General features: G+C 44.6%; 2 protein-coding genes across 5 annotated transcripts in view; both read right to left on the reverse strand.

Moving 5' to 3' along the window:
* CALU (calumenin) overlaps nucleotides 1–2,061 on the reverse strand; it is a 35,407-nt gene extending 33,346 nt beyond the window's left edge. For both annotated transcript variants that reach the window (XM_012474066.3, XM_012474065.3), the window contains exon 1: nucleotides 1,956–2,061. The gene's annotated coding sequence lies outside the window, so the exon portion shown is untranslated. The remainder of the gene's footprint in view (nucleotides 1–1,955) is intronic.
* A 7,578-nt stretch (nucleotides 2,062–9,639) lies between these two features.
* GARIN1B (golgi associated RAB2 interactor 1B) lies at nucleotides 9,640–26,432 on the reverse strand. 3 transcript variants are annotated; one of them, XM_064362584.1, is made up of 7 exons: nucleotides 26,133–26,432; nucleotides 24,454–24,638; nucleotides 22,734–22,986; nucleotides 17,859–17,980; nucleotides 14,447–14,484; nucleotides 11,551–11,718; nucleotides 9,640–10,283 (listed from the first exon to the last, which is right to left on the reverse strand). In XM_064362584.1, the coding sequence occupies exons 1-7, from the start codon at nucleotides 26,379–26,381 to the stop codon at nucleotides 10,270–10,272; spliced, it is 1,029 nt and encodes a 342-aa protein (XP_064218654.1). In that variant the 5' UTR covers nucleotides 26,382–26,432; the 3' UTR covers nucleotides 9,640–10,269. The 3 variants fall into 3 exon arrangements, 2 of the variants coding, with proteins under 2 accessions (XP_064218654.1, XP_064218628.1); XM_064362558.1 differs by having other exon boundaries at nucleotides 14,447–14,490; XR_010337386.1 differs by lacking the exons at nucleotides 11,551–11,718; nucleotides 17,859–17,980; nucleotides 22,734–22,986; nucleotides 24,454–24,638; nucleotides 26,133–26,432 and having other exon boundaries at nucleotides 14,447–14,555.
* Nucleotides 26,433–26,496: the final 64 nt, after the last annotated feature.

Consider the following 26,496-nt stretch of genomic DNA (forward strand, 5'->3'; position numbering starts at 1 on the left):
TATTTTCCCTAATACACTGTTTTGCACTTTTTTGATACCAATACATTTTACTGGATTAATACATCTTACTGAATTAATTGGGCGGTACTTGACAGCAATGTGGTTCCTGCCTGCCTGTGCTCTCCAACCTCCAATTCCATTTACTGGACCTGGCTATCAGCCAGCAACAGGCAAAAGTATTATTTCAGCTGTCTTAACTTGAATACATAAATTACAGCATCAGCAACATCCATACTTAAGAGTTCAGAGAGACAGAATCTAGGGCCTTATGGCCTTGCTAGCATTTCCAGCGGCTATCCTTGGCTACACCTCTGTCCTTCCAATATCCCTGGCATATCTACGTTACACAAAATCTGTTAACACCAACGTACTAGGGTGTAGTGTTGTATACTTTTAGTCTCAGCTACTTGGGAGGCTGAGGCAGGGGGACTGCATGAGCACAGGAGTTCAAGGATCCACCTGGGGAACACAGTGAGATCCTCAACTCTAAAGTAAATTTTAAAAAATAACACCAATATATAGATCACAATACTGCTCTAATGGGTATAAAGTGCTATCAGTAAGTATCTCTTGACACATCACTGGATGAATGAAAGAGATGAGTAGATTGAAAGTGACAATGAGTTGGTTTCAAAGCTATATTGAGTATTATTCACTCAGGCACACTCAATATATTTTTGTGAGCTTATGGCTCTCCTACTTGTGATTCTCAAAAGAATCCTGTTGGAAACCTTCGAATCACTGTAAAACCTCAGATTAGGCCTTGACAAACTTACTTTCTTGACAAATACAATTTAGAGGTTATATCTGGTCCCTCATTTGGATATTATAGAAATTCTTCAGTGATGACTGTCGTTTGGTATTTGGTTAATTAAATCTGAGTGAGGTCAAATTTGCATTTGTCTTGTGTCAAGTTCCATTCTATGGCAAAGCCTAATTTAACAGAGATTCCAAGGTTCTTTGCCTCCAAACTGAATAAACTACAAGAACAAGAAACAACTTGAAGCCACCTTATTCCCAGTTCATTAACGTTGACTTTATGGTCCATGCCAGAAAATGAATGCAATTCAATTCTCAAAGACACTATTCTAGAATTTTACACACTTAGGGATTCAGATCACAGGCTCAAAAGTTTTAGCAGGAGACCCAGGGAGCTTTTGCCTTGATGCAAAAGCAGCTTTCGAAACTGATTGCAAGGCACTCTACTGTACGCTTAATCAGGGCAGCTGAAAGGAATTAAGTTTATTTCTGACCTCAGCACGCCAAAAATCAGTAGGATACGGGGCTAGAAACAACAACAAAAACAACTAATTCCCCAATACAGCTTTAAAACCTATTTTCCGTCGCTAACTGAAGTACATAGCCAAACATGGAAGCTCTAAATATTCAGCTTTTCTTTAAAACTGTACATATCACGTAGTGTCTTCAGTTGTTCTTTCCTCCCTTGTTTTTGCACCATTTAGGTGAGTGAACACGACCTTCTTGGCAGATGCACCCTACAGTCGGGATGTGGCCTTGGGGCGGGGCTGGCAGATACAAGCAGGCTGGTGAGTGGGAGGCTGCAGGGAGCTGTGACAATAATACTATCCAAATGCCCTCCGATCTTCCGGAGGCAAAAAGTGACCCTCTGGTTCTGGGGACTCGGTGAGTGGCATGACCCAGAGACGGACAAGGACGCGGTAAGCCAGGCACAGAACGGTACCCAACGGGACGGAGTTCGGCCGGACTAGCCCCCTTCCCAGAGCGCGCGGGAAGACAAGCGGAGGCCTCCAACCCAGGTTGCACACCGAGGGCCCCAGGATCTCCAGCAAGCTCAGGCCTGGGACCCCAGCGCCAGCAGAGACACGGGCCCGGAGTGAAGTAGGCACCTGCTGCGTCCAGAACAAGACCAGGGACAAAAAGAAAACGAATAAAGATGAGGCGGTGGTGAAGGGGCTGGGCATCACCGTACTTACCTTTCCTCGTAGCCCCTACGGCCTCGTAGCCCCCACAGCACAGGATGCCGTGGCCGCAGCCTACCCACCGGCTCAGCTCATGCGCGCAAGCACCGCCCAACCGGAAGCGGTTTTGCGCCCCGCCCTCATCCGGCTTGTCACGGCCTCCCGACCAATCATCAGCAAACCCGCCGCTGACGCATAGCTTCCCCGAGCTGCCATTGGTACAGCCATCTCATAGTCAGGATTGGCTCGAAAGCGCCACGTCCCCGCGACCGCGCCGAGTTGCGTGGACCGGATTCCCGCCCAACTCGAGTACCCGGGCTTGTTCGGACGGCGGGCCCCAACCCCAGCCCCAGCCCCAGCCCCCTATTGCGGATGGCGTGGGCGCGGCCGTGTGGCCGCCACGTTCCCATTCACAGCTCATGACTCTGCCTCCACAGTGCTTCTTAGACTATCCTGCTAGTTATCTTCATTCCCACAAGGCCCCCGGGGCGGAATTAATTCGACTGCATCAGTCACCAACTTTATTGAACAATCTCAACTTTTTATTTTCCTTCAGCGCTGCGCCCTGTACTATCTACAGGAGGCTCTTGAGTCTTTGGCATCAGTGTATCTTTCAGCTCCATCTCTCAACACTCCCCCTCATCCTGCGCTCTGGCCACCATCATCTGTGTTTCCTGACAGCCGGTCCTTTTTCATCTCTAAGATTTTTGATCAAGAGGCTTCCTCTGCCAGGAATAAGTGCGTTTTCTTGATTCTCTGCCTTGCTAATAGAAGTCCCAGTTCTGATGTTAGCTCTAGAAGCCTTCCCTGACCCCACTAGGCATAATTCTTACCTTATTTACCATCATAGCTGTATATAGCTTCAGTACACTTTGCCAAATTCTGCTTTAAAATGTCGCTTTTCCATCTGTCCTCTTCTAGAGTAAGCTCCTGGGTAGAGATGTGCTTATTCATCTATATCTGCAGCTCTGAGCTTACTGCCCAGCTCAGTAATATTAAGTGAATGGAATGGGCAGAACCCGTTGCATGTCCCTGGTTTAAGAGGAACACAGGAAATCATCCATTTATTCGTTTCGTGTCATGAAATTAAAACAAGTGTCAAATAAAGGCTACTATAGCTTCAACACAAATGGAATATAAACCTGTGGAGTTCTTAGCACATAAAGCCTGTATAGCCTGTATAGTTTAAAATCAAGTTGAGGCAAGTAGTAAGGTCATGAAACAGTTACGCTCACGATAGCAAGTTAGTTACTGTCAGGGTGAAAGGTTTACAACTAATGCTTCCGGCATTCAGACAAAAGAGTGTCAGTGACCCTTGGTGGTAGTCAGAGAAGGCTTCAGAGGAAGATATGACTAAGGCTGTACTAAGGAAGTCCCAAATAAACTATTCAGCAAGAAGAGTAATAGGAAAAAGGACAAGTGGAGGGGCAGAGTGGGAGGTAACTTCTCAGGCCAGGTAGCAAATGAGGAAGGTTAAAAAAAGGGGGGGGATTGGAAGGCTGGGTGCGGTGGCGCACGCTTGTAATCCTAGCACTTTGGGAGGCCGAGGCGGGCGGATCACGAGGTCAAGAGATCGAGACCATCCTGGCCAAGGTGGTGAAACCCCGTCTCTACTAAAAATACAAAAATTAGCTGGGCGTGGTGGCAAGCGCCTGTAATCCCAGCTACTCGGGAGGCTGAGGCAGGAGAATTGCCTGAACCCGGGAGGTAGATGCAGTGAGCCGAGATCTCACTGTACTCCAGAGTGAGACTGTCTTAAAAAAAGAAAAAAAAAAAAAAAAAGGCCGGGGGGGCGGGTTGGAGAGAAGCGATGAGAGGGAAGCACGGATGGTAAGTTTGTCAATTTGAGGAGCCTGAACTGAAGGCAGTGGGAATTGTGGGTCTTCCTGGGAAAGTTTCTAAGCTTGTACCTACATGGGGAGAATGAAACTGAAAGTTTCTTTCAGGGAAGCATATGTAATGGGTATCAACAATACAAACAGGCTGCCTCAGGACGCATTGTTTGAAAAACAGTTTTTAAAATACCTCCTTAAGGATCATTTGAGGCCAGGAGTTCGAGACCAGCCTGGGCAATATAATGAGATCCTCCCTCCCCCATCTCTACATAGAAAATATTAAAAATTAGCTGGGCTTGGTGGCACACACCTATAGTTCCAGCTAGTTCCTTGAGCCCAGGAGGTTGAGGCTGCAGTGAGCTATGATTGTGCCACTTCACTCCAGCCTGGGCAACAGAGAAAGACCCTATCTCTTAAAAAAAATAAAAATAAAATAATAACTCCTCAGTCAGGCACTGGTGTTAGGTGCTGGTGAACCCAAAATTAATAGAACATCATCTCTGTCCTTAAGGAACTCAGCCTGATGGCAGAGCCATCCATCCTGGAATTGTCCTAGTAAAGTCTAAACAGACAGTGAGAGTGCCAGAGTGGGGCCCTCCAACCCTGAGATTCCCTAGGGAGAAGGGCCTGGCCTAGCAAGGGCAAGGGAAATGGAAAGGGACCCTTATATACAAGACAGATTTTGAAAGTAGAAATAAGCCCTGAGCTTAGTGATCACTTGAACCAAAAAAATGAAGGAGCACTCAAAAATTAAAAGGTTTAATCATGGAAAACTGGGAGAATGAGCTAGATTCATGGAATGAGGGAAGTGAATTGATTTCAAGACATAGGAAGTCTACATGACAGCAGAACAACTAAAGAGAAAGACTAAGAGCCTGGAGGAGTACCTGGGAGGGGTTGTTAGCCAGGAGATGGCTGATGGAGCCATGAGAACAGATGAACTTTTTGAGGAGACGAAAGCCTCATGGGAGCTCTAGAGTTAGCAAGTAGTTGGAGGAAGGAAGATAAGAACTGAGGGACAACATACGTTACAAATGCTGCCATCAGCTGCACCTAAGTCCATCTAGTGAAAGCAGCACTGAAAGACTGCTTGTGGCCAGCATGATGGTGTCACCACAAAAGGCTGACGTTTGTCTCCCAGCTCTGTGCATGGGTGCTACTGAACCTTCAATGTTTCCTGTGTGCAGACACTGTTCTAGGAACTGGGGAAACAGCAGTGAACAAAATTAAGTCTGTCCTGGTGCTTATATTCTGGTATGTAGAAGTAGGTGAGACAGCCCATAAACAAGATAAAAAAGCAAAATACATAGAATGAGAGGTGGTGACAGGTGCTGTCACCCAAAAAACCAGGGTTTGTTCTCTTGGCAAGTACCAAACAATGCAAAACTCAGTTTTTGATCAATAGGAGTTTTATTACTTGGCATATGTAAGAAGGATGCTGGGGGTGTTCTCTAAAGCAGTGTCTTCCCAAAGGAAAGTGACAAGAGGGTTTTATGAGGCGATGGAGAGAGGAGAGGGTGCAAAATCACATGTAGAGGAGGTGTCCCAGTGGCACAGATGAGTGAGTCATTATGCCAGCTCATAGGTGGCATGTTATGGTAATGAAGCTATAGCTCCTCCCAGGGTGGAGACTTTGGCATGGTCAAGAGAAAAGTTGACTCAGCTCATCTATAAATTACCAGGGTCTGTCAGGAGCTGGTTCAAACCAATAAGGTGACCACATTCCATGCAGTGTTTGGGGAAAAACAGGCTGCAGGGCAGGAGGCTATAAAACAGGCTGATTGCTCAAGTTTACTGAATTCTTTTCATCCTTGGAGACCCTGATATGGGTTGGTTCTGATCTCCATGTCAAATTGTAAACCCCAGTGTTGGAGGAGGGGCCTGGTTGGGGTGATTGGATCATGGGGTGGAGCTCTCATGAATGGTTTAGCACCATCCCCCCTTGGGACTGTATAGTGAGTGAGTTCTCACAAGATCTGTTCATTTAAAGTGTGTGGCACCTCCCCCACCCCCGGTCCAGCCATGTAAGACGTATCTGCTTCACCTGTGCCTTCTGCCATAATTGTGAGTTCCCTGAGGCCTCCAAGCAGAGGCTGCTATGCTTCCTGTACAGCTGCAGAACCGTGAGCCAGTTGAATCTCTTTTCTTTACAAACTACCCAGTCTCAGGTATTTCTTTATAACAATACAAGAATGGACTAATACAGACCCTCTCTGTCTGCTTACATAAGGAGAAAAATAAGGCAGGAAAGGAGAACAGTGAAGGTTGGGACTCTCAGGAGTGGTGTTGCCATCTCAGAAAAGGTGGCCAGGGAAGCTCATGAGAGAGTGACACATGAGTGAACATCTGAAGGTGGTGAACATTCCAGGAAAAGGAACACCAAGGCAAGGTCCTGAGTTGGGAGTATGTTTGCAGTGTTTGAGGAGCAACAGGAAGCCAGTGTGGCTGGAGTACAGTAGCAAGGAGAGTAGAGGATATGAGGTCAGAGAGGGAGTAGCAGGGACGGGGAGGGGAGAGGGACACCAGGTAGGGCTATAGGCTATTGCAAGGACTTTCGCTTTTGCTACGATGAGGGAGAGGATATGGAAGTCTGATATTTGCTAAGTTGTTTCTTCTTCTTTCTGTGAACCCAGCTAGACTACATTTCCCAGCCTCTCTTGCAGTGTGGCCATATGACTGAGCTCTGACCAAAGGAAGGAGGGTGGAGATGTTGTACACTACTTCCAGTACTGGCCATACAGACCTGCCATGTGCAGTTCTCCAAGCTCATTCTCTTTCTGTGGCTAGAAGCTGTGTACTGCAGATGGCAGAGCCCAGTTTCCTGTGAAACTACCACTCAGTTTTTGAAGCAGCAACACCATTTTTGGACTCTTTGTGACTGAGAGGTAGAACTTCTATTAGCTATTTTATGCCATTACATATTAGGATTTATCTCTTTCAGAGATAGCATTGCCTTAACTAATACAGAAGGGAAGCCATTGAGCAGAGAAGTAACATGATCTAAGATTTTAAAAGGATCACATTAGACTGAAAGGGAGTGAAGTTAAGGAACAGAGTGTATTTAGGAGGTGGTTTGCAGCAATCTAGGTGAGTGATGATAATGGTTTGGTCCAGCTTGGTAGCAGTGGAAGTACTAAGAATATAAAATTCTGAGTATGATAACCACTTTTGAAAGTGGTTTGAAAGGATTTCCTAATGGATTGGAAATAGAGTGGAGAGAAAAAGAGTCAAGGATGACACCAAGGTTTTGAGCAAGTAGAAAAATTAAGCCTCCACTTATTTGGATAGAGAAAACTTTAGAGAGAACAAAGTTTTGAGGGATAATTGTTTTTTGTTGTTGTTTTGTTTTTTTTTTTTTGAGATGGAGTCTTGCTTTGTCACCCAGGCTGGAGTGCAGTGGCATGATCTCCGCTCATTGCAAGCTCCACCTCCTGAGTTCAAGTGATTCTTGTGCTTCAGCCTCCGGAGTAGCTGGGATTATAGGCATGCATCACCACATCTGGCTAATTTAACGGATAATACTGAGAGATTTGTTTTGGGCATATTGAGATACATATTAGACATTCAAGTACAGATCTCAACTAGGCAGTTGGATATGTATCTCTAGAGTTCATAGCAGTCTGGACTAAATATATAAATTTAGGAGTATATTGGTGGAATGAAATCCATGCGTTTTGATTGCAAGAGACTCAAGGACTGAATCCTGGAATTTCTGATGTTCAGATATGATTGGGGGGGTGTTGATGAAAATGAATCAGCAAAGGAACTGAGAAAAAGTCTAATGAGAGAGGAGGAAAGGCAGGAGGGTGTCCTGGAGAAAAGGTTCAGGGAGAAAGCAGGCTGCTGACAGCGAGGTGGGGCCTGGTTGGCCATGGGCTTTAGCAATGTGGGAATCTTTGACAGGTTTGTCAAGGTAGTGGATGCAAAACCCTGATTGAAGGGCTTCAAGAGACAATGGAGATTTCAAAAAGCTGGATCCTTTCACAGAGTTTGCTGTAAAGGGGTGGAGAAAACTGGAGCAAGAAGGCAGAGGGGCCAAGAGAGGTTTTGTTTTATTTTGTTCTGTTTTTAATGGAAGAAATAAGTATGTTTAGGAGGCATACCAGTATACTTGTTGTTAATGGGAAGGATCTAGAAGTACAGATCAAACTGATGACATAAGAAAAAGGAAGAGTTGCTGGTGTGACATCCTTGCGGGGGAAAGGGGAAGAGCTGGACTTTGCTTGGAGAGGCAGTTACTCCATAGTAACAAGGAGAGAAGCCAGAGTCAATGGGTCTGGATCTAGGTAATTAGCAGATATGAAAGCCTGAAATTCTCTTTCAATTGTGACTATGTTCTCAGTGAACTAGGAAGCCTGGTCATTAGGGGGCATTGGCAGTTAGAGGAGAGGGAAGGTGTGAAATAGCCATTGAGCAGAGTGAACAGACTTGGGGGAATGTAGGATAATTTCCAGGACCCTCGAGTCTACGATGATGACTTTGCAGTGAGACTGGTTAGTATCTCATGTGATTTTCTCCAGGGCGGTTCAGTGGCAAGTTCAGCAGCATCACACAGGCATGGAGTTGGTAGAGAGCTGGATTTAGCCAAGGGAAGAAAGTGAGAGAGACACAAAGATGCCAGGAAGTGAAAATAATAATGACTGATCACAGGTAATCTCAGTTACAGGGGAAGGAAATGACAACATGAAGAGAGTGAGGGACAGTGAAAACCTGGTAGAAGCAATAACTTGTAGGATTGGTGGTTCAATGCATTATTGGACTCGGGAAAAAATAGGAGATGGATATAGCTAGGGAATGGGAATAATGGAGTTATGTACAGTTATTAATGACAAATACTAGGGTAAAATCAAGGGAGACAGTGGTTGAGGAGGGTGGAAAAAGTAATATTGGAAGGCAGGAGTTCAGGAAACAGAGATCAAAGTATGGGAAGGATCATCTATGTGGATGTTGAAATTACTAAGAATTAGGACATAACTGCATAACTCAGCCTTGGAGTAATGGTGATCCAGGAGCTTGTTTTTTAGCCCTCTAACCATTTCAGTCTGAAAACTACTTTACTGAGGAAAAAGACCCTACTAGGATATCTTAAGTCAAATCAAAACCTCCCAAAATATCCTGCCCAATTGGAGGATGGGCAGGTTTCCTGAAATATTCATAGTCTGTTTCTCATTAAATGTGAAATTTTTCTTTTCTTGAGACAGGATCTCACTCTGTCACTCAGGCTGAAGTGCAGTGGCACACTCATGGCTCACTGCAGCCTCGACCTTCTGGGCTCAAGCAATCTTCCTACCTCTGCCTCTCGCTTGTAGCTGGGACTATGGGCACATGCCACCACTCCCAGCTTTTTTTTTCTATTTTTGGCAGTGATGGGATTTCGCCATGTTGCCCAGGCTGGTCTCCAACTTTTGCGCTCAAGCGATTTACCTGCCTCGGTCTCTCAAAGTGCTAGGATTACAGGCGAGAGCTACTGAACCTGACGATATGGCACATTTTAAACAAAGAGGCCAGTCCATAGACCATCTGACAAACACTCCTTAGTGACACTCTTCATCTATAATTGATAAACCTCTGATCAGCCTATACTTTGAGCCTTTATTTCCTATCTCTGGAATCTCTAATTTAAAAAGCACTAACAATGTATGTCCGGTATTTCAAGGAGTATTATACAAAAAAGAAGTTAAGCCAGTGTTTGCAGCACTGAGATAATAGCGAACTTAGGGAATTTGAACACAAAAGAGAAATTCGCCCTACCTTACACACCTTGTCTTACTGCCTCCTACAGGAAACTTTCTGCAGCTCAAACCCAAACCTCTATTTGGAACACCAAGGCTGGGCTAGCAAGTCCAAGTTAGGGAACAGGCCAACAAAGAAAGAATACAGCTTTAATCAGACGAGAGGAATTAGCAAGGAAAACAGACAGAAAGGGAAACTGAAGGAGTCTGGCAGTTCACACTTGTCCAGAGTGGTCTGAGCAGGGAAGAAAACGTATTTCGTTTTTTGGTTTATGGCTTTACTTTCAAGTTTTAAATTAGATAAATAGAAGCTTGGTGAGCATCTCTCAGGGGTGTGCCTCTTCTCTTGTCCTCTTTATCTTGTCTGTCAAGTCTCTTCTGTTTCCTGTTACCACTTGTCTCGTGTCTCTCATCCGCTTTGACTTCCTCCTTTCTCGCCACTCCTTTTTGCTCCCTTCCACTTCTTCTCTGCTCCTACTTCCCTCTCACTCCTTTCCTCCATCGCTCGGTCCCAGCCATTCTGAGCGCACATCTTGCTAGGCCAGCTCTGGCAGCGGCATGGAGGTAGGGAGTGGCAAGGTGCTGTGATGAGGACATGGTTACGTACAGCTGGAAAGGCTCTGCTGTCACCGTGAGATGATTCTATTTTTCCTTAGTTGCAGTTTTCTCTTCCCCTCCATCCCAATAATCCCTCAGAAGCTGAATGCTGCAGAGTAGTGTCGATAAGGCTTGCACAGATTCTCCCCAGTGCAGAAGGGTGGCTCAAATAGAATTTCCTGTGAGTGTAGGAGAGACAAGTGTTTGATAGGATATAAATTACCTAAAAAGCTCTTTTGTGGGCACATAGATACTATGCTAATTTAAAAAATTGTCAACTATTCATAATAGGTATCTTATAAGAATTGGTGGTGGCCAGACCCAGTTGCTCCCTCCTGTAATCTTTGGGAGGCCAAGGTGGGCAGATCACCTGAGGTCAGGAGTTCAAGATAAGACTGGCCAACATGGGGAAACCCTGCCTCTACTAAAAATACAAAAATCAGCTGGGCGTGGTGGCAGGTGTCTGTAATCCCAGCTACTCAGGAGGCTGAGTCAGGAGAATCACCTGAACCTGAGAGGCAGAGATTGCAGTGAGTGGAGGTCATGCCACTGCACTCCAGCCTGGGTGACAGAGCGAGACTCTATCTCAAAAAAAAAAAAAAAGAGTTGGTGGTTCATTAACAATATTTTACTTTAGAAAGCAGAAATCAGCTGTGATCACCATTTAGAACAGGGGCTGTGAGCTGGCAGCCTCCAGGCTGAATGTGGTCTGCAGATATGTTTTGTTTGCCCACTAAGTGTTAGCCAATACTATGCTTTAATATTTTGTGGGAAGGTGGTATGCCACATATGTCCAGATTTTTGGCTTCTCTTAAAAAATCAGAATATTTGGCCTGGATTCCAGCATGGCAACAATTGACCTTCTCGTTGCCACCGTCCCCGCCACTCCCTGTTGTCGTCTCAGTTTTGACACTCCCTTTTTAGGAAATCGATCTCTGGCCAGACAGAGGCACATAGGAAGTACTTCACAAATGTTCATTAGATGAATGTGTGGATGGACGAATGGGCATTGAGCATGAAGAGAAGGACTGGGTGGGACCTTAGGAGTTCTGACCCCACCCCCGCTCCCTTAGCCTCCTTCCTGTTCACTCTCTGCACCCAACCAAAGTAGTAAGAAAGCTCTTCAAGAGCTCCAGGAAAGGAAAAGAGAGGAAGGAGCACATGGGGACTCTGCAGAGGAGACCCCTTATGCCTCCCACAAAGCAAAACAAAGCAGCTGTAGCGTCAACAGCATCTGGGGAACTCTGGGGGTCCTGGAGGTGCCACACATCAGGGTTTTGCTCAACCCAGTTGGAAAAAGAGGGCTGAGGTCTCTGTGGCCAGCATCACTTGACCCCACCCCACACCTTTCTGGAATCACCCTCAGGACCCCAGGACCTGACCCAGCCCTGAGGCTAAACACCAGGGCTGCCACACAATGGCAGGAGATTACTCCCATTGCCGCACCTATGGGTGGGGCCAGCTGTGGCCCGGTGGAGGCCGCCAGAGTGTTGAGGAGTGAGAGGGGCTGCAGCCCGGAGGGGTTCTCTCTTTCCCACTCTCCGTATGTGAATGAAGCCCTCCAACGTAGGTCATAGGTGCAAGGGATGCTGTCTTCACCGGAAGAATCTTTCTCTAAGTCAAGTAAAGAAATGTGTTTGCTTGTACGCTGGTTCCCAGAGCACTCACAGGTTACAACCGACATCTGGGGGCTGCTTATAATGTGCCAGGCACCATTCTAAACAATTACGTGCATTCATGGTCCTTTAATCCTCATCACAACTCTGTGAGGTCAGAGGGGGTGAGTAATTTACCAATGGGCACACAAGGAGAGACAGAGTCAGAATTCCAAGCCTGGCAGCCCGGCTCGAGTCCATGTTCTTACCACTATGTCATGTGAACAAGACAGCACCAGTAAAAGGAGAGACCCAATATGATTCAGAAGGGTTAACTGAGTGAATTTCTCCAGGAGACTCATCTAGCTGACATAGCAATGGCCTTGAACCCAGAAGGCCTTAAGCCAGAGCCTTTTCTTGGTCCACTTGGTCCCAGCTTTTCAAAGGATGGCCCATAGCCCAGCACCTTTGGCATCACCTGGGAGCATGTTAGAATAGCAGTCTGAAGCCCACTAGACACAGAAATTAGAATCTGCCTTTTAACAAGATCTATGGGGGACTGTTTGCCCATTAAAGGTTGGGAAGCACTGCGGTAATGGGCCACACCGCCTGCTGGAGGGGAGTGGAAAGATTCAGCCACACAGGTACTGTTGGGTCTCTGGTTTTTCCAACTCTAAGTCTCTCTTTTTCATCCAAAAGTTCCAAGAGGCTGGGGTTTAACAGTCCTTTTAAATTGAGAGGGTACACTACCTCACCCAATGAGAAAAGAGGGCCTGGAGGCCACCTGGGATGGTTAATTTCAACTTAATTTCAGCCTAGGAACATCTTGGGTGTGGTAGCTCCTGTGATGCCAGATACCCTGTGATCCTAAAATTTTAGCTGTTTTCTTGAGTCCCAGAAATGTTTGAAATATTTCTCACATCTGTTTTCCTCAACCCTAATGCCATGGGGTGTGTTTTGAGTGTGTATGTTTATATGTATGTGTGTCTGAATTACAGAGAAACGAATCACCATCGTGTCATTAGTTGCACAACATGAGAAAACTTTCCTAGGCCTGGACAAAATGTGAAGCAGCCACAGCTGTGATCACCATTTAGAACAGGGGCTGTGAGCTGGCAGCCTCCAGGCTGAATGTGGTCTGCAGATATGTTTTGTTTGCCCACTAAGTGTTTGCCAATACTATGCTTTAATATTTTGTGGGAAGGTGGTATGCCACATATGTCCAGATTTTTGGCTTCTCTCAAAAAATCAGAACATTTGGCCTGGATTCCAGCATGGCAACAATTAATGGAAGTCTTAATTGAAGCTTTCACCTTCTCATTGCCACTGTCCCCACCACTCCCTGTTGTCTTCTCAGTGTTGACACCAAGTGTCAGCTGCCAGCAGTTGTTTTATTTATAACAGAATTTAGAGAAAAGTTAACCTGTTCTTACATCCATGTCACCCAGCCCTTTACCCATTTATATCACCTGCAGACCTATGCATTTGAAATCCCTGATTTAGACGAAGGTTAGCAGAGTTCCCCTGGGACCTGTAGCCTTCTCTAAATTTATAGATACCTTATGATATTCTGCCTGCCTACTGAGCCAGCAGGAAGAATTTATTTGTGGCATGGTGTATGGATATTTATTGCTTCACATTGTGTTCTCAGCCCTCTATTTTATGCTGTGGATAATTGAGAAGCATGAAAACAATTTAGTATTCATTGAAGAAATGTGCCTTATAAACTTATAAAACAACTAGGGAATAATGAAAGAGAGGTTATGACCAAGGAAGGATTAGCCTGAGCAGGAAGGTGGTGTGTGAAGGGTAGGATTTAGAAGGATAGGGAGGATTTAGAGGGAAGCATCGGGGGGAGGGAGTGGATGGAGATGAAGGAGGCATGGGATGGATACGGTTTGCTGGAGCAAAAGATTTGGTCTGGAGAAGATGATTAGGCCAAGGGCTCCTATTAGAGGCAGAGTGAGTGATCAGATGAGATGGGTGAGATGGGGGAAGTTTGTGCAGGGCCATGCATGCCGCACTGAGTGGATTTGGGGTTAACTAGAACCTGGAAATAGAGAACTGGGTGCTTTTCCCAGAATGCATTATACTCCCTCATGCAGACTCTGTCTCTTCTTCCTGAAATGTCCTGCCTTATCTGTTCCAGCCAGCTCACCTGCACTCATAGTCTATGACTCAATTCAGAAACCATGTCTCCCAGGCCAGCTTCCTGGCAGGAACAAGGGACCCCCTTCTTTATGCTCCTTTGGTCCCCTAGGCATAAGCTTTGAATGTTTCCTGGAAGGAGACATTCTGTAATTCGGAGATTTCCCCATCTGATGCCACCAAATTTTAAACTTCTTGAGAGAACATGGTGTCTTTCTACATGATGACTCTAAAGCCCATCACAGTAACTGGCACTTACACAGTACTCAGTGCATGTTTTTGAGTGAATAAATGGATAAATGAACTTGTGGAACAGTGCTGCAGGCATGAGATGAGTAGGGCTGGGCTAGGGTAGGGTCTGTGGGTGTAAAAGTGAAGTAAAGAATAGAAGATACATTGTAAAGAAGGAAATTGACTAGGACTTGGTGCCAACTTAACTGTGGTGGCCAGAGAGCCTAAAGGAATTCAAACTAAGGCATGGAAGGACAATGGCAACACTGACAGCACCAGGACAACTGGGATGGGAGCTGGGGAGGATCTTGTTCTTATATCCAGAGTGGAAAGCTCTTTGAGGCATGGTACTCTGTGCCCTCCCTTACCTGAGCTGTTCTTCTTGGTCTCCACCTTTTTGCTGCTCCTGAAACTCGAGCCATTTCAGGATCAAGGAAATGAAAGTTGAAAGTAAAGGAAAAGAACATTAAATTTGTATTTCAGATCTTGTTCCAAAGTTCCTGATGCAAAGCTTTAGAGACAGATATAAATATGAAAAAAGCCAGCTGTGGCTATATTGGATGGGTGTGACGCATATTAAAGTTCCAGGAAAAAAAAAAACAGGGAAGGGGAGGTGGAATGGGGTGGGAGGTGAGGAGCAGAGCCCATGCTGCTGATTTTGCTGAGGAGGAGGGGGTGACTCCATCTGTTCAGTTCTGCATCTCAGCCATTTATTATATTTGCTGTTAAGTTGCATCTTGTTGCCAAATGTGCAGAAATTGATAATAATTGCAACCAGGCTAGAACCAGCCCGAATCAGAGAAAAATCATCACTCAGGGGCTTCATTCTGGGAAACTGAAGAGAAGGAACTAAATGTCTGTACAAAGCAATTATCGAGATAGCAGTGAAGCAAAAACGAATCCCTTCCTCCCTCATTTCTTACATCCCTCTCATCTGCCCAGACTAGGTTGCCATAGCTCCCTAGCTGCTTTTTCCATGTCTCTCCTTCCCTTCAAATTAACTGTCAGGCAACAGCTAGCATGACCTTTTCAAAATGTAAATTGGATCACGTCACTTCCCTGTTTAAAATGCTGCTAAAGCTCCCATGACACTGGAAGTCTAGATTTCTTCGCATGGCTTCCCAAGCCCTGCCTGGCTCGCTCTCTGCTCTCTTCTGCTTATTCTCTTCCATCACTACCTGCTCTTCCTTTCCACCAAGTTTCTTCTTTTGTGGAAGTCTCAGCCTTGCACCTGTCCATTCCCTTAACCTGCCTGGCCCTTCTTCACCCTTTCTTTAGCAGTCTATTGCCCATTTTCTCCTTCAGATCTTAGCCTCCTCTCAACTTCTGGAAATATAAAAAGCTGTCTGTGCCAGAGAGTGCAGAGTAGGTCCCCAGTGACCCTTTTTCCTTTCTCCCTGGGGAGCAGAGTGACTAATTTTGTGTTGGTATATGACTATGCAAAACAGGGAATGCATTTCCCAGCCTCCCTTGCAGCTGAGCAAGGCCATGTGACTGAGTGTGGCCAATGAGATATAAACAGAAGCTGTTCTTTAAACAGTAATTTAAAAATCAGTGATTTGGCCAGGCACAGTGCCTCATGCCTGTAATCCCAGCACTTTGGGAGGCTGAGACAAGTGAATCACATGAGGCCAGGAGGAGTTCGAGACCAGCCTGGCCAACAACGTGGTGAAACCCCGTCTCTAATAAAAATACAAAAATTAGCCAGGCATGGTGGTGGGCACCTGCAATCCCAGCTACACCAGAGGCTGAGGCATGAGAATTGCTTGAACCTGAGAGGTGGAGGTTACAGCGAGCTAAGATTGTGCCATTGCACTTCAGCCTGGGTGACAGAGCGAGACTCTGTCTCAAAAAAGAAAGAAAGAGGGCCAGGTGTGGTGGCTCACGCCTGTAATCCAAGCACTTTGGAGGCCAAGGTGGGCAGATCACCTGAGGTCGGGAATTCAAGACCAGCCTGACCAACATGGTGAAACCCCATCTTAAAAAAAAAAAAAAGAAAAAGAAAGAAAGAAAGAAAAAAAAAAATCAGTGATTTGATATTTTGAGACAGCCAAAAAGTAGCTTCAAAATACCTTGCTCTATTAGAGTCCAGGGCTCAGCAATATGATAACTCATTGAGAAGTTCTTTAATTACATATCTCTTTATGGCATATGGAAGGAAAATCTCCAGGGTATATTCTTCACACTGGGCAACAGATAAGTCTTTTTCTTGTGTTAATAGTTTTCTACTTCCAGCCAAGTTAGAATTAATAATACAAGTTCATACTTATTGAGAGCTTACTTATAATTTGCCTCTAAATCTGCTGAGGAGCATTCTAAGTGCTTGATGCATATGAGCTTATTGATCCTGACAACATCTGAATGAGGTTAGCACTATTTTCATTTCCATTTTACAAATCTGAAAACTGAGCCCTCAAGTTTCAGTATGCTCAAGGGTGCAGTCAGAGCAGTGACTCGGGCCCAGCTCTATGTGAGCTCTCCACCACTCTAAGCGCTTGCCTCCTCCGAGCCCTACAGGTTTTCAGTCTATTACCAGTGCTCAGAAAGAAAGGGGATTTGTTCCGCCTCTGAGATGTTCGTCCAACTGGTTACTGTTATGACAAAATTCTCCTCTCTGACACCTCATTTTTCTCTCCTGGTGACATTTACTAATTTATTTCTGTTCTCCCTTTTTTATTAAACTGTAAATAACAAACACTAGGACCCTGGATCCCACTTTATCTGGGACTGGATACTCTGTGGTACTCTCTGGTCTAAGTACTCTCAACTCCTATCTCTCTCTCTCTTTTTTTTTTTTTTTTTTTGAGATGGAGTCTTGCTCTGTCACCCAGGCTGGAGTGCAGAGGCGTGATCTCTGCTCACTGTAACCTCTGCCTCCCGGGTTCAAGCGATTCTTCTGCCTCAGCCTCCTGAGTAGCTGGGATTACAGGTGTGCACCACCACGCCCAGCTAATTTTTGTATTTTTAGTACAGACAGGGTTTCACCATATTGGTCAGGCCGGTATCGAACTCTTGACCTCGTGATCTGCCCGCCTCAGCCTCCCAAAGTGCTGGGAATACAGGCATGAGCAACTGCGCCCAGCCCAACTCCTGTGTTTCTTAAATCAACCAGTTTTATACCAAGACTTAATGCTAAGTCATCTGTGCATACAGTGATATTTCCTCAGTCATGAAGAAGATAGATCTGTACCATGGAGCTTTCCAGAACAGACTCTATTTTAAGAAAACGACCACAGATGCTCCAAAAAGTCCAAGCAGAGACCGAGTAAGTACGTAAGCAAATCCAGTAAGTTGACAATGTTTTAAACAATGTTTTGGTTATTTCTCTGTAGGACTAGAAACTGGATTAGAAATTAGGTTTTACGTGACTGGGCATGGTGGCTCATGCCTGTAATTCCAGCACTTTTGGAGGCCAAGGCAGGTGGATTGCTTGAGGCCAGGAATTTGAGACCAGCCTGGCCAGCATGGTGAAACACTGTTTCTTCTAAAAATACAAAAATTAGTTGGATGTGGTGGCATATGCCTGTAGTCTCAGCTACTGGGATCTGTAATCCCAGCTACTTGGGAGACTGAGGCAGGAGAATTGCTTGAACCCTGGGTGACAGGGCAAGAGTCTGTCTCAAAAAGAAAAGAGAAGAAAAGACTGCATAGTGAGTGGCAGTATTTCAGGGTCTCTCCCTGTTCTCATTAACCAAGATATTTGGTTTCTGGATCTCACAGCTCAGACCATCTGGGTTGCAGAAAGGAATGTCAGAGGCTGGCCTGTTTTAAGTCATGTACCTCAAATGGTTCTGCTGGTGTAAGTCAGCAAAAATCTGAGAGAGGGCTTCACTCTCCCCCTTGGCCATTAGTTGAATGAGACTCTCACTGGGCTGGGAGGCTTGGAGTTTCTTCTGTTCTAACTATATGGAGAAAAAAAGCAGAACGAGGTGGTTAAGGCCTTAGGGACTTCACATTTTCCTAATATCATGGTCCAGACTCTAAAGTGTTAGAATCAAAATTTTCCAAGGTGCAGCCATACCAGCTGCTCACAAAGGCAATTCTGAGGCCATATTTGTTAGTTTACACTCTTTGTATTGGTAAAAATGTCCTCTGAATATCTTCATTACATACTTTTAACATAACTTAGCAGATATTTATTCTTATTAATATACCTTAATATCATGTATTAATAGCTTATTAATATAAGCTTTAATAAAGTTTATGCTACTTGGTTTTATACTTAAATATAGGGGAATAATATATTTGTTATAGAAATTTAATTAGTGTTTTAAAACTTAATTTCTCTAAGAAATATCCTGTAGTGAGCTGCTTTTTACATCTGAACAAAATTAATTTCTTTCCTGCTGCCTATGACACTCAAAAGTGCTCCAGTTGTGCGTGCTGTCCATAGTCACTCATTCATTCCATATTTATTGAATGCCAACTAGGTACCAGATACCAGGGATATAGCAGTAAAGAAGACAGACAAAAACCCCTGCCTTCCTGGAGTTTCTGTTGTAGCTCAAGTCAGACTTATACTCATCATGTTCTGGGGCGAAAAGGCCCAGGTATCTTCACTGGTAAATTCTATCAAATATTTAAAGAAGTAATAGCAATGCTTCATGAACTCTTTCAGAAAATAGAGGAGGAAATACTTTCCAACTTCTTCAATGAGGCTAATATTAACTTGACACCGAAGCTAGGGTATCACAAGGTATCACAAGAAAATTGCAGACCACTATCTCTCATGAGCATAGATGCAAAATTCCTTAACATAATGTGAGCAAACTGAATCTAGAAAGATATAAAAAAGAAATATATATACCATGACCAGGCAGATTTTATTGCAAGGACACAAAGTTGGTTTAACATTGAAAAAATCAATTAATGTAATATGTTATATTGACAGAATAAAGGACAAACTATATAATCATCTTAATAGATGCAGAGAAAGCATTTAACAAAATCTAATACTCATTCATGATAAAAAAGACAACCTTTTAATAAATTAGGAATAAAAGAAACTTCCTCGACCAGATAAAGGGCATCTATAAATATTCATAATAAGCATCATACTTAATAGCAAAAGACTGAAATTTTTTTCCCTAATATCAGTAACAAGACAAAGATGTCTGCTTTTGCCTCTTTTATTAAACATGTACTGGAGATTCTAGCTAGTGCAATAGAGCAATAAACAAATCTAGATTGGAAATGAAGATGTGAAACTGTACTTATTGCAGACGACATGAGTGTGTGTGTTTGTGTGTGTGTGTGTGGTGTGTATGTAGAAAATCCCAAGGAATCTGTAAAACTGCTATAATGTATAATGAGGTTAATATTACAAAACCAATTGTATTTCTAATACTATCAATGAATGACCCCAAAACAAAATTAAGAAAACACGAACATAATTCAGTTCACAGCAGCATCAACAATACTTAGGAAAACATTTAAAAAAAGAAATGCAGAACTTGTTTACTAAAAACTACAAAACTACAGGCCAAGTGTGTGGCTCACACCTATAATCCCAGCACTTTGGGAGGTTGAGGCAGGAGAACTGCTTGAGCCCAGGAGTTCTCCCATAAGACCAACCTAGCAAGACCTCATCTCTATTAAAAACAAAACAAAAGTTACAAAACGTTGCTAAGATAAACTAAGTATTGAAATAAACGAAAAGACATTCTATATTCATATATTGGAAGACTCAATATTGTCAGATGGCACTTCTCCCCAAAGTGATGTATAAATTCAACATGTGCTTATTAAAATTCTAAAAGTTTTTCTTTTTTTGTGGAAATTAGCAAACTGATTCTAAAATTTATATGAAAATGCAACAGATCTAGAATAGCCAACACAGTTTGAAAAAGAACAAAATCGGAAGACTTATATCACCTATTTTCAAACTTAATAAAAAGCTACATTAACCAAGACATTGTTGTATTCACACAAGAATAGGCAAACTCCAAATCAACAGAATGGAACTGAGAATTCAGAAATAAATTCTTATGTTTACGGTAAATTGATTTTTGACAAAGGTGCTAAGACAATTCAATGTGGGAAGGAATAGTCTTTTCAACAAATGGTGCTGGGCTAATTGCATATCCACATACACAAAAAAAAGTACTTAGACCATTACCTCATTCCATACATAAATATTAACTCAAAATGGATCATAGACCTAAATGTAAGAGCCAAATCTATGAAACTCCTAGAATAAAACATAGGATAAAATCTTTGTGACTTTGGAATGAACAAAGAGTTTTAGATATGCATTAAACACCTGATCCATAAAAGAAAAAGCTTCATGCCTGTAATCCTGACACTTTGGGAGGCTGAGGATGACAGATCACTTGAGGTCAGGAGTTTGAGACTAACCTGGCCAAATAGTGAAACCCTGTCTCTACCAAAAAATACAAAAATTAGCTGAGTGTGGTGGCACACACCTGTAGTGCCAGCTACTTGGGAGGCTGAGGTGGGAGAATCACTTGAACCCAGGAGGTGGAGGTTGCAATGAGCCAAGATTATACCATTGCACTCCAGCCTGGGGAACAGAGTGAGACTCTGTCTCAACAACAAAAAAAAAAAAAGAAGGAAAAAGTTGATAATTGCACTTTATCAAAATTAAAAACTTTTGCTCCTCAAAAACATCATTAAGAATGAAAGGCAATTCATAGACTGAGAGAAAATATTTGCAAATCATATATCTGATGAAGAACTTGTACCCAGAATATACAAAGAATGCATACAATGTAATAATAAGAAAAACCCAATTGAAAAATGGTCAAGGCTGGGCATGGCGGCTCAGGCCTGTAATCCCAGCACTTTGGGAGGCCGAAGAATGTTCATCACCTGAGGTCAGGAGTTCAAGATCAGCCTGGCCAAAATGGCGAAACCCTGTCTCTACTAAAAACATAAAAATTGGCCCAGTGCAGTACTGCATGCCTGTAATGCCAGCTACTCAGGAGGCTGAGGCAGGAGAATTGCTTGAACCTCAGAGACAGAGGTTGCAGTGAGCCGAGATTGCATCACTGCACTCCAGCCTGGGCGACAGTGACTCCGTCTCAAAAAAATAATAATAATAATAAAAAAGGAAAAATAGTCAAAAGATTTAAATAGACATATCACCAAAGAAGGTATGTGAACAACGAATAAACCCATGAAGAGTTGCTCAGTATCATCAGTCATTAGGGAAAATCACAGTAAAATCATTACACATCTGCTAGAATGGTTATAATAAAATAGGCAATACCAGTTTTGGTGAGGATGCAGAGAAACTGAAACCCTCACGTGTTGCTAGTGAAAATGTAAAATGGAAGCCGGGCGCGGTGGCTCACGCCTGTAATCCCAGCACTTTGGGAGGCCGAGGCGGGTGGATCACGAGGTCAAGAGATCGAGACCATCCCGGTCAACATGGTGAAACCCCGTCTCTACTAATACAAAAAATTAGCTGGGCATGGTGGCACGTGCCTGTAATCCCAGCTACTCAGGAGGCTGAGGCAGGAGAATTGCCTGAACCCAGGAGGCGGAGGTTGCAGTGAGCCGAGATCGCGCCACTGCACTCCAGCCTGGGTAACGAGCGAAACTCCGTCTCAAAAAAAAAAGAAAATGTAAAATGGTGCAGCCACTTTGGAAAACAATGCCAGTTTCTTTAAAAGTTAAACATAAATTTACCAAATAACCTAGTAATTTTATTCACTGAACTCTACACAAGATAAATGAAAACATTTGTCTAGAAAAATCTGTATACAAATGTTCATAGCAGCATTATTTATAATAGCCCAAAACTGGAAACAATCCAAATGTCCATCAACTGGTGAAACAAAATGTGGTCTATCCATACAATGGGATACTATTCAGCAGTAAAAAGGAATAAACTGGCTGGGCGAGGTGGCTTGCGCCTGTAATCCCAGCACTTTAGGACACCAAGGCGGGTGGATCACCTGAGGTCAGGAGTTCAAAACCAGACTGACCAACATGGCGAAACCCCGTCTCTACTAAAACTACAAAAACTAGCTGGGTGTGGTGATGTGCACCTGTAATCCCAGCTACTCAGGAGGCTGAGGCACATGAATCGCTTGAACCCGGGAGATGGATGTTGCAGTGAGCTGAGATCACACCATTGCACTCCAGCCTGGTGACTGAGTGAGATTCTGTCTCCAAAAAAAAAAAAAGCAAAACAAAACAAAAAAACTACAAATACTGTGTCACTCTGCCCTGGAGTTGACCCATGCTACAACATGGATGAACCTGAAAAATGTCATGCTAAGTGAAAGAAGCCAGACACAAAAAACTATATGTTGTAAGATTCCATTTATATGAAATGTCTAAGATGAATGCGTAGAGACTAAAAACATATAATGGTTGCCTAGAGCTGGGAGTAGGAACAGGGAATGACTGCAATGGGCGAGGGGGAGTTTTTTAGGGTGATGGAAATGTTCTGAAACTGGATTGTGGTGATGGTTACACAACTATATACATCTACTGAAAGTGTTGAAACTGTACACTTGTTTACAATGGTAGATTTTATGGTTCTAAATGATATTCAATAAAGCTGCTTAGAAAAAGCCTCGGGCTGAGATCACCTGCATAGGGTGCTCACGTACCAGCTGGGTTATGTGAGCTCTACCTCGCTGCTCTGGCCTTGGCTGGAGGCTGGCAATGGTGTTCACTTACCTTGGAATCTCCTGAGGGGCTGTGGCAGTTCTTGGGTACCAGGCAGTGAGTAAAAAGAATCCTAGGGTCTTTGGTGGTGATGGACAGCCCCTTTTGCAGAATTTGAATCAGTCGGATCCAGAAGTGGAAGACAGTCTCAGGATGGTCAGGGTGGAGCTTTAGGTAATAAATCTTCTCAGTGACTGTCCTCAATTGCAGGATACGTTGATGACAGTCACATACCTGGAGCTCCACAAACTTCAATGGGAGAATCCTGAAGCCACCAGGGAAGACACACATTAACAGCCCTATTGCATCTGATCTGACCCTGTCTTCATCAAAAAGAGGAAGATCTCCTTTAGGACTAAAGCTTTTGGAGGTAGGAAAGAGGGTGCTTTAGCAAAGGACTGCTCAAATGCCGGGGAGATCGGAGCTTGTTTAAAATGCAGACGCCTGAAGACACCACTAAAGATTCTGATTCAGTAGGAGTCGGGTGTGGCCCTGGAATTTGCATTGTAACTTCCACCCACCCTGCCATATTCTCCTGTGTCCTAGACTCTATGTGAGAGAGACAGCCTAGGAGGTAAAGTGGCTGGAGTCATAGGATTTTGCAATTTCTTGAAAACACCAAAGGAGCTTGCCCCATTGTCTGGGTTATGCATTTATTGAGTTTAATGCCACAGTTACTCTTCCCAAGGGAGTTCAAGTTCAAGGAGCTGGCTTTGGACCTAATATGAGTCAGCTGGGACTGGGCTGTACTTGCTACATGTACCAAGAACATCACGGAGAGATGTGTCACTGAGGTAGCATGGAGAAATGAAAGGTTTTCCTGGACTTCTGGGAATATCTAGAGATTCATGAGACATCCTACAGATTATTTAAAGAGGCCCAAAGATGAAAAAAAGGCTGCTTCATCCCAGACAAGTGTGATGTCACTACATGCTACAGTTCTAAGTGAGACTTAGTCCCATTTATTTTACTGATAGTAAAACTGGCCGGGTGCAGTCACTCACGCCCGTAATCCCAACACTTTGGGAGGCCGAGGTGGGTGGATTACCTGACATCAGGAGCTCGAGACCAGTCTGGCCAACATGGTGAAACCCTGACTCTATTAAAAACACGAAAATTAGCTGCACGTGGTCGGGGGCACCTGTAATCCCAGCTACTCGAGAGGCTGAGGCAGGAGAATTGCTCGAACCTGGGAGGCTGAGGTTTCAGTGAGCCGAGATCCCACCAATTGCACTCCAGCCTGGGCAACAGAGAGAGACTCAGTCTCAAAAAAAAAAAAAAAAAAAAGAAATAAAGAAAGAAAGAAAAGAAAAAGAAAAACTGAGGAGCAGCAAATAACTTGTGGTTTTAAAAATTGAGTCCAGTTAGTTGCACACCAAGAACTAGAAATAATCTCCCTCCCCCAACCAGTGCTCCATCTGCCGGACCTCACTGCCTCCTTGCCCTTGGGCCAAATGCTGAGAGATTTCCTATGAATTCAGCAGGGTCTGTGCAGCGAGAGAGAAAGTGGGCAGGTAGACTGGCCCTCACTCCTGTCCACATGATGCCTCCCTTTGTCCCACTTGGCCTCTGTTCTTCCAGTGCACCACCTGTCTTAGGTTACTGTTGTCTAACAAGATTTAATGTCACTGCTGATGACAGCTCTATCTTCTTGAGTTTAGCAGTCCAGCAACCTCTGCTTTGCAGCCACCCCTCACCCCTCTTGTCCTCCATTCCCATCTGCATTGCTCACCTCTTCAGGAAGATGTTGGGGGCTGTGGATGGTCTGTTCCATGTCTGGCTCTGCCCCTGGTGCCATTTGACATTGGCCATGAGTAGGATGTTGGGGAGGGGCAGGCAGGGCACCGAGGAGGTCACCCCCAGGGCTGTGGTGTTGGAGGCTGTGTGGATCTTTCTCCAATTCCTGCCCCCTTTGACCTGCAACACAGCCCCCAGGCACAACCTGAGCATTTGGCAAAAGCCGCAGTCTGTTTCAGCCCAGGGTTTCTCAGCCTCCACACTATGAATGTTTTAGGTTGGATATTCTTCGCCGAGGGCCGGACACTGCCCTGCATACTAGAGAATGCTTAGTAGCATCCTTGACCACTGCCCACTAGTTCTAGTAGCACTCCCAGCCAACCTGTGACAATGAAAAATGTCTCCAAACATTGTCAAATGTTCCCTGGCAGTAGGGACCAAAAATCAATTCTTGTTGAGAACCACTATGTTGGTTAAACAACTACTAGTATTTAAACAATATTTCAATGACCTGCTGTTAACAATTGCCCACAAGAATTATAACCCAGGAGTTCCCTGGCATCTGTCACATTTCTGCCAGTCCTCCCTGGACTGTTTCCTGGCCTTCTTTGAAAAATGTATCCTCTTGGTCCTTCCCCGAGGGGCCCTATTACCTCCTGCACCTTCACTGAACTGGAAGATCCTCTCTAACTCCAAAGTGCTGTTTATTCTCACTTCCATCCAACCAGAGGGGAGCCCAGGCAAGGAGACAAACGTGCATCGAGTGCCTGTTAGACCAGGTTTTTCGCTTGCTGTATTTTCATTTCATCTTCGGTCAGTTCAACCCTTTTACATGAAAGGAGCCAGATTTAGGCTGCGCAGGTCCCTGCACAGTCAACTCCCAAGGAGAAGGCAGAGGACTGGAATCTGAGAGCAGCTCTCTCTGGGTCCCCAGGTGCTGTTCTTTCTCCAACGCACATTTTTGTTCTTAAGAAAGAGGATGAGTTCATGTCCTTTGCAGGGACATGGATGAAGCTGGAAACTATCATTCTCAGCAGACTGACACAAGAACAGAAAACCAAACACTGCATGTTCTCACTCGTAAGTGGGTGTTGAACAACAAGAACACATGGACACAGGGAGGGGAACATCACTCAGTGGGGCCTTTCAGGGGGTGGGGGGAACAGAGGAGGGATAGCAGGGTGGGGGGATTGGGGACGGATAACATTAAGAGAAATACGTGAAGTAGACAGTGGGGGGATGGACGCAGAAAACCACCATGGCATGTGTATACCTATGTAACAAACCTGCACAATCTGCACATGTACCCCAGAACTTAAAGTATAATAATAATAATAATAATAAAAGAAGCATCTCTTTTCACGGCCTCTTTTGTTCAGCTGCTTCAGGTGACAGCCCGGGTGCTGAAGCAAACTGGGGGATTTGAATACCAAATTTCCCACTCAGAGCAGAGGACCCCTGACCTTTCTTCCCAGGTGACAGCTGTTGGTAGAAGCCCTGTCTGGGGCTCTGGAAAGCCCAGGTCAATAGGGATGGCCTTGCATTCCAGGTCCACTAGCTTCTCCTTGCCTCAGTCTCACTCTGCCCCAGTTTCAGGGATGGGCTCTCTCAGTCATATCGTGGGAACAGGTTTAGAAGAATCAAAAAGTGCTGTTCTGCACTACCCAAGAGTACCTGGACGAAGTTGCTTTCAAACACCACGGAGTCAGGAAACAGGTTGAATTCTGGAGAATGAAGCATCTGGCAGAGCAGTCCCTCCTCCACACCCAGGCCCACTCCAGGGTTTGGTTCCCCATCCACAGGCAAGAGGCCCCTGAATTCTTCCCAGGCATTCAGGGAAGGGAAGGTTGGATAGGATCGTGTGACTTTTACTGTCTTCTTTGATTTCTTCCAAGTCTTTCTATGTGGAACTGATGACAACATTTCTACTCATGTTCAGGGGCCTGCTGCACATTTGTCCTGGGATCTCTCTCTCCCCTCCTGGCCTCGGGCAGCTGGCCAAGCCCTGGACCGCCAGTCAGCTCACAATGATGAATGG

This window comes from Aotus nancymaae, unplaced genomic scaffold (genome assembly GCF_030222135.1).
Source record: "Aotus nancymaae isolate 86718 unplaced genomic scaffold, 86718_ANA_hifiasm-v0.15.2.pri h1tg000002l, whole genome shotgun sequence".
Taxonomy (NCBI): Eukaryota; Metazoa; Chordata; class Mammalia; order Primates; family Aotidae; genus Aotus; species Aotus nancymaae.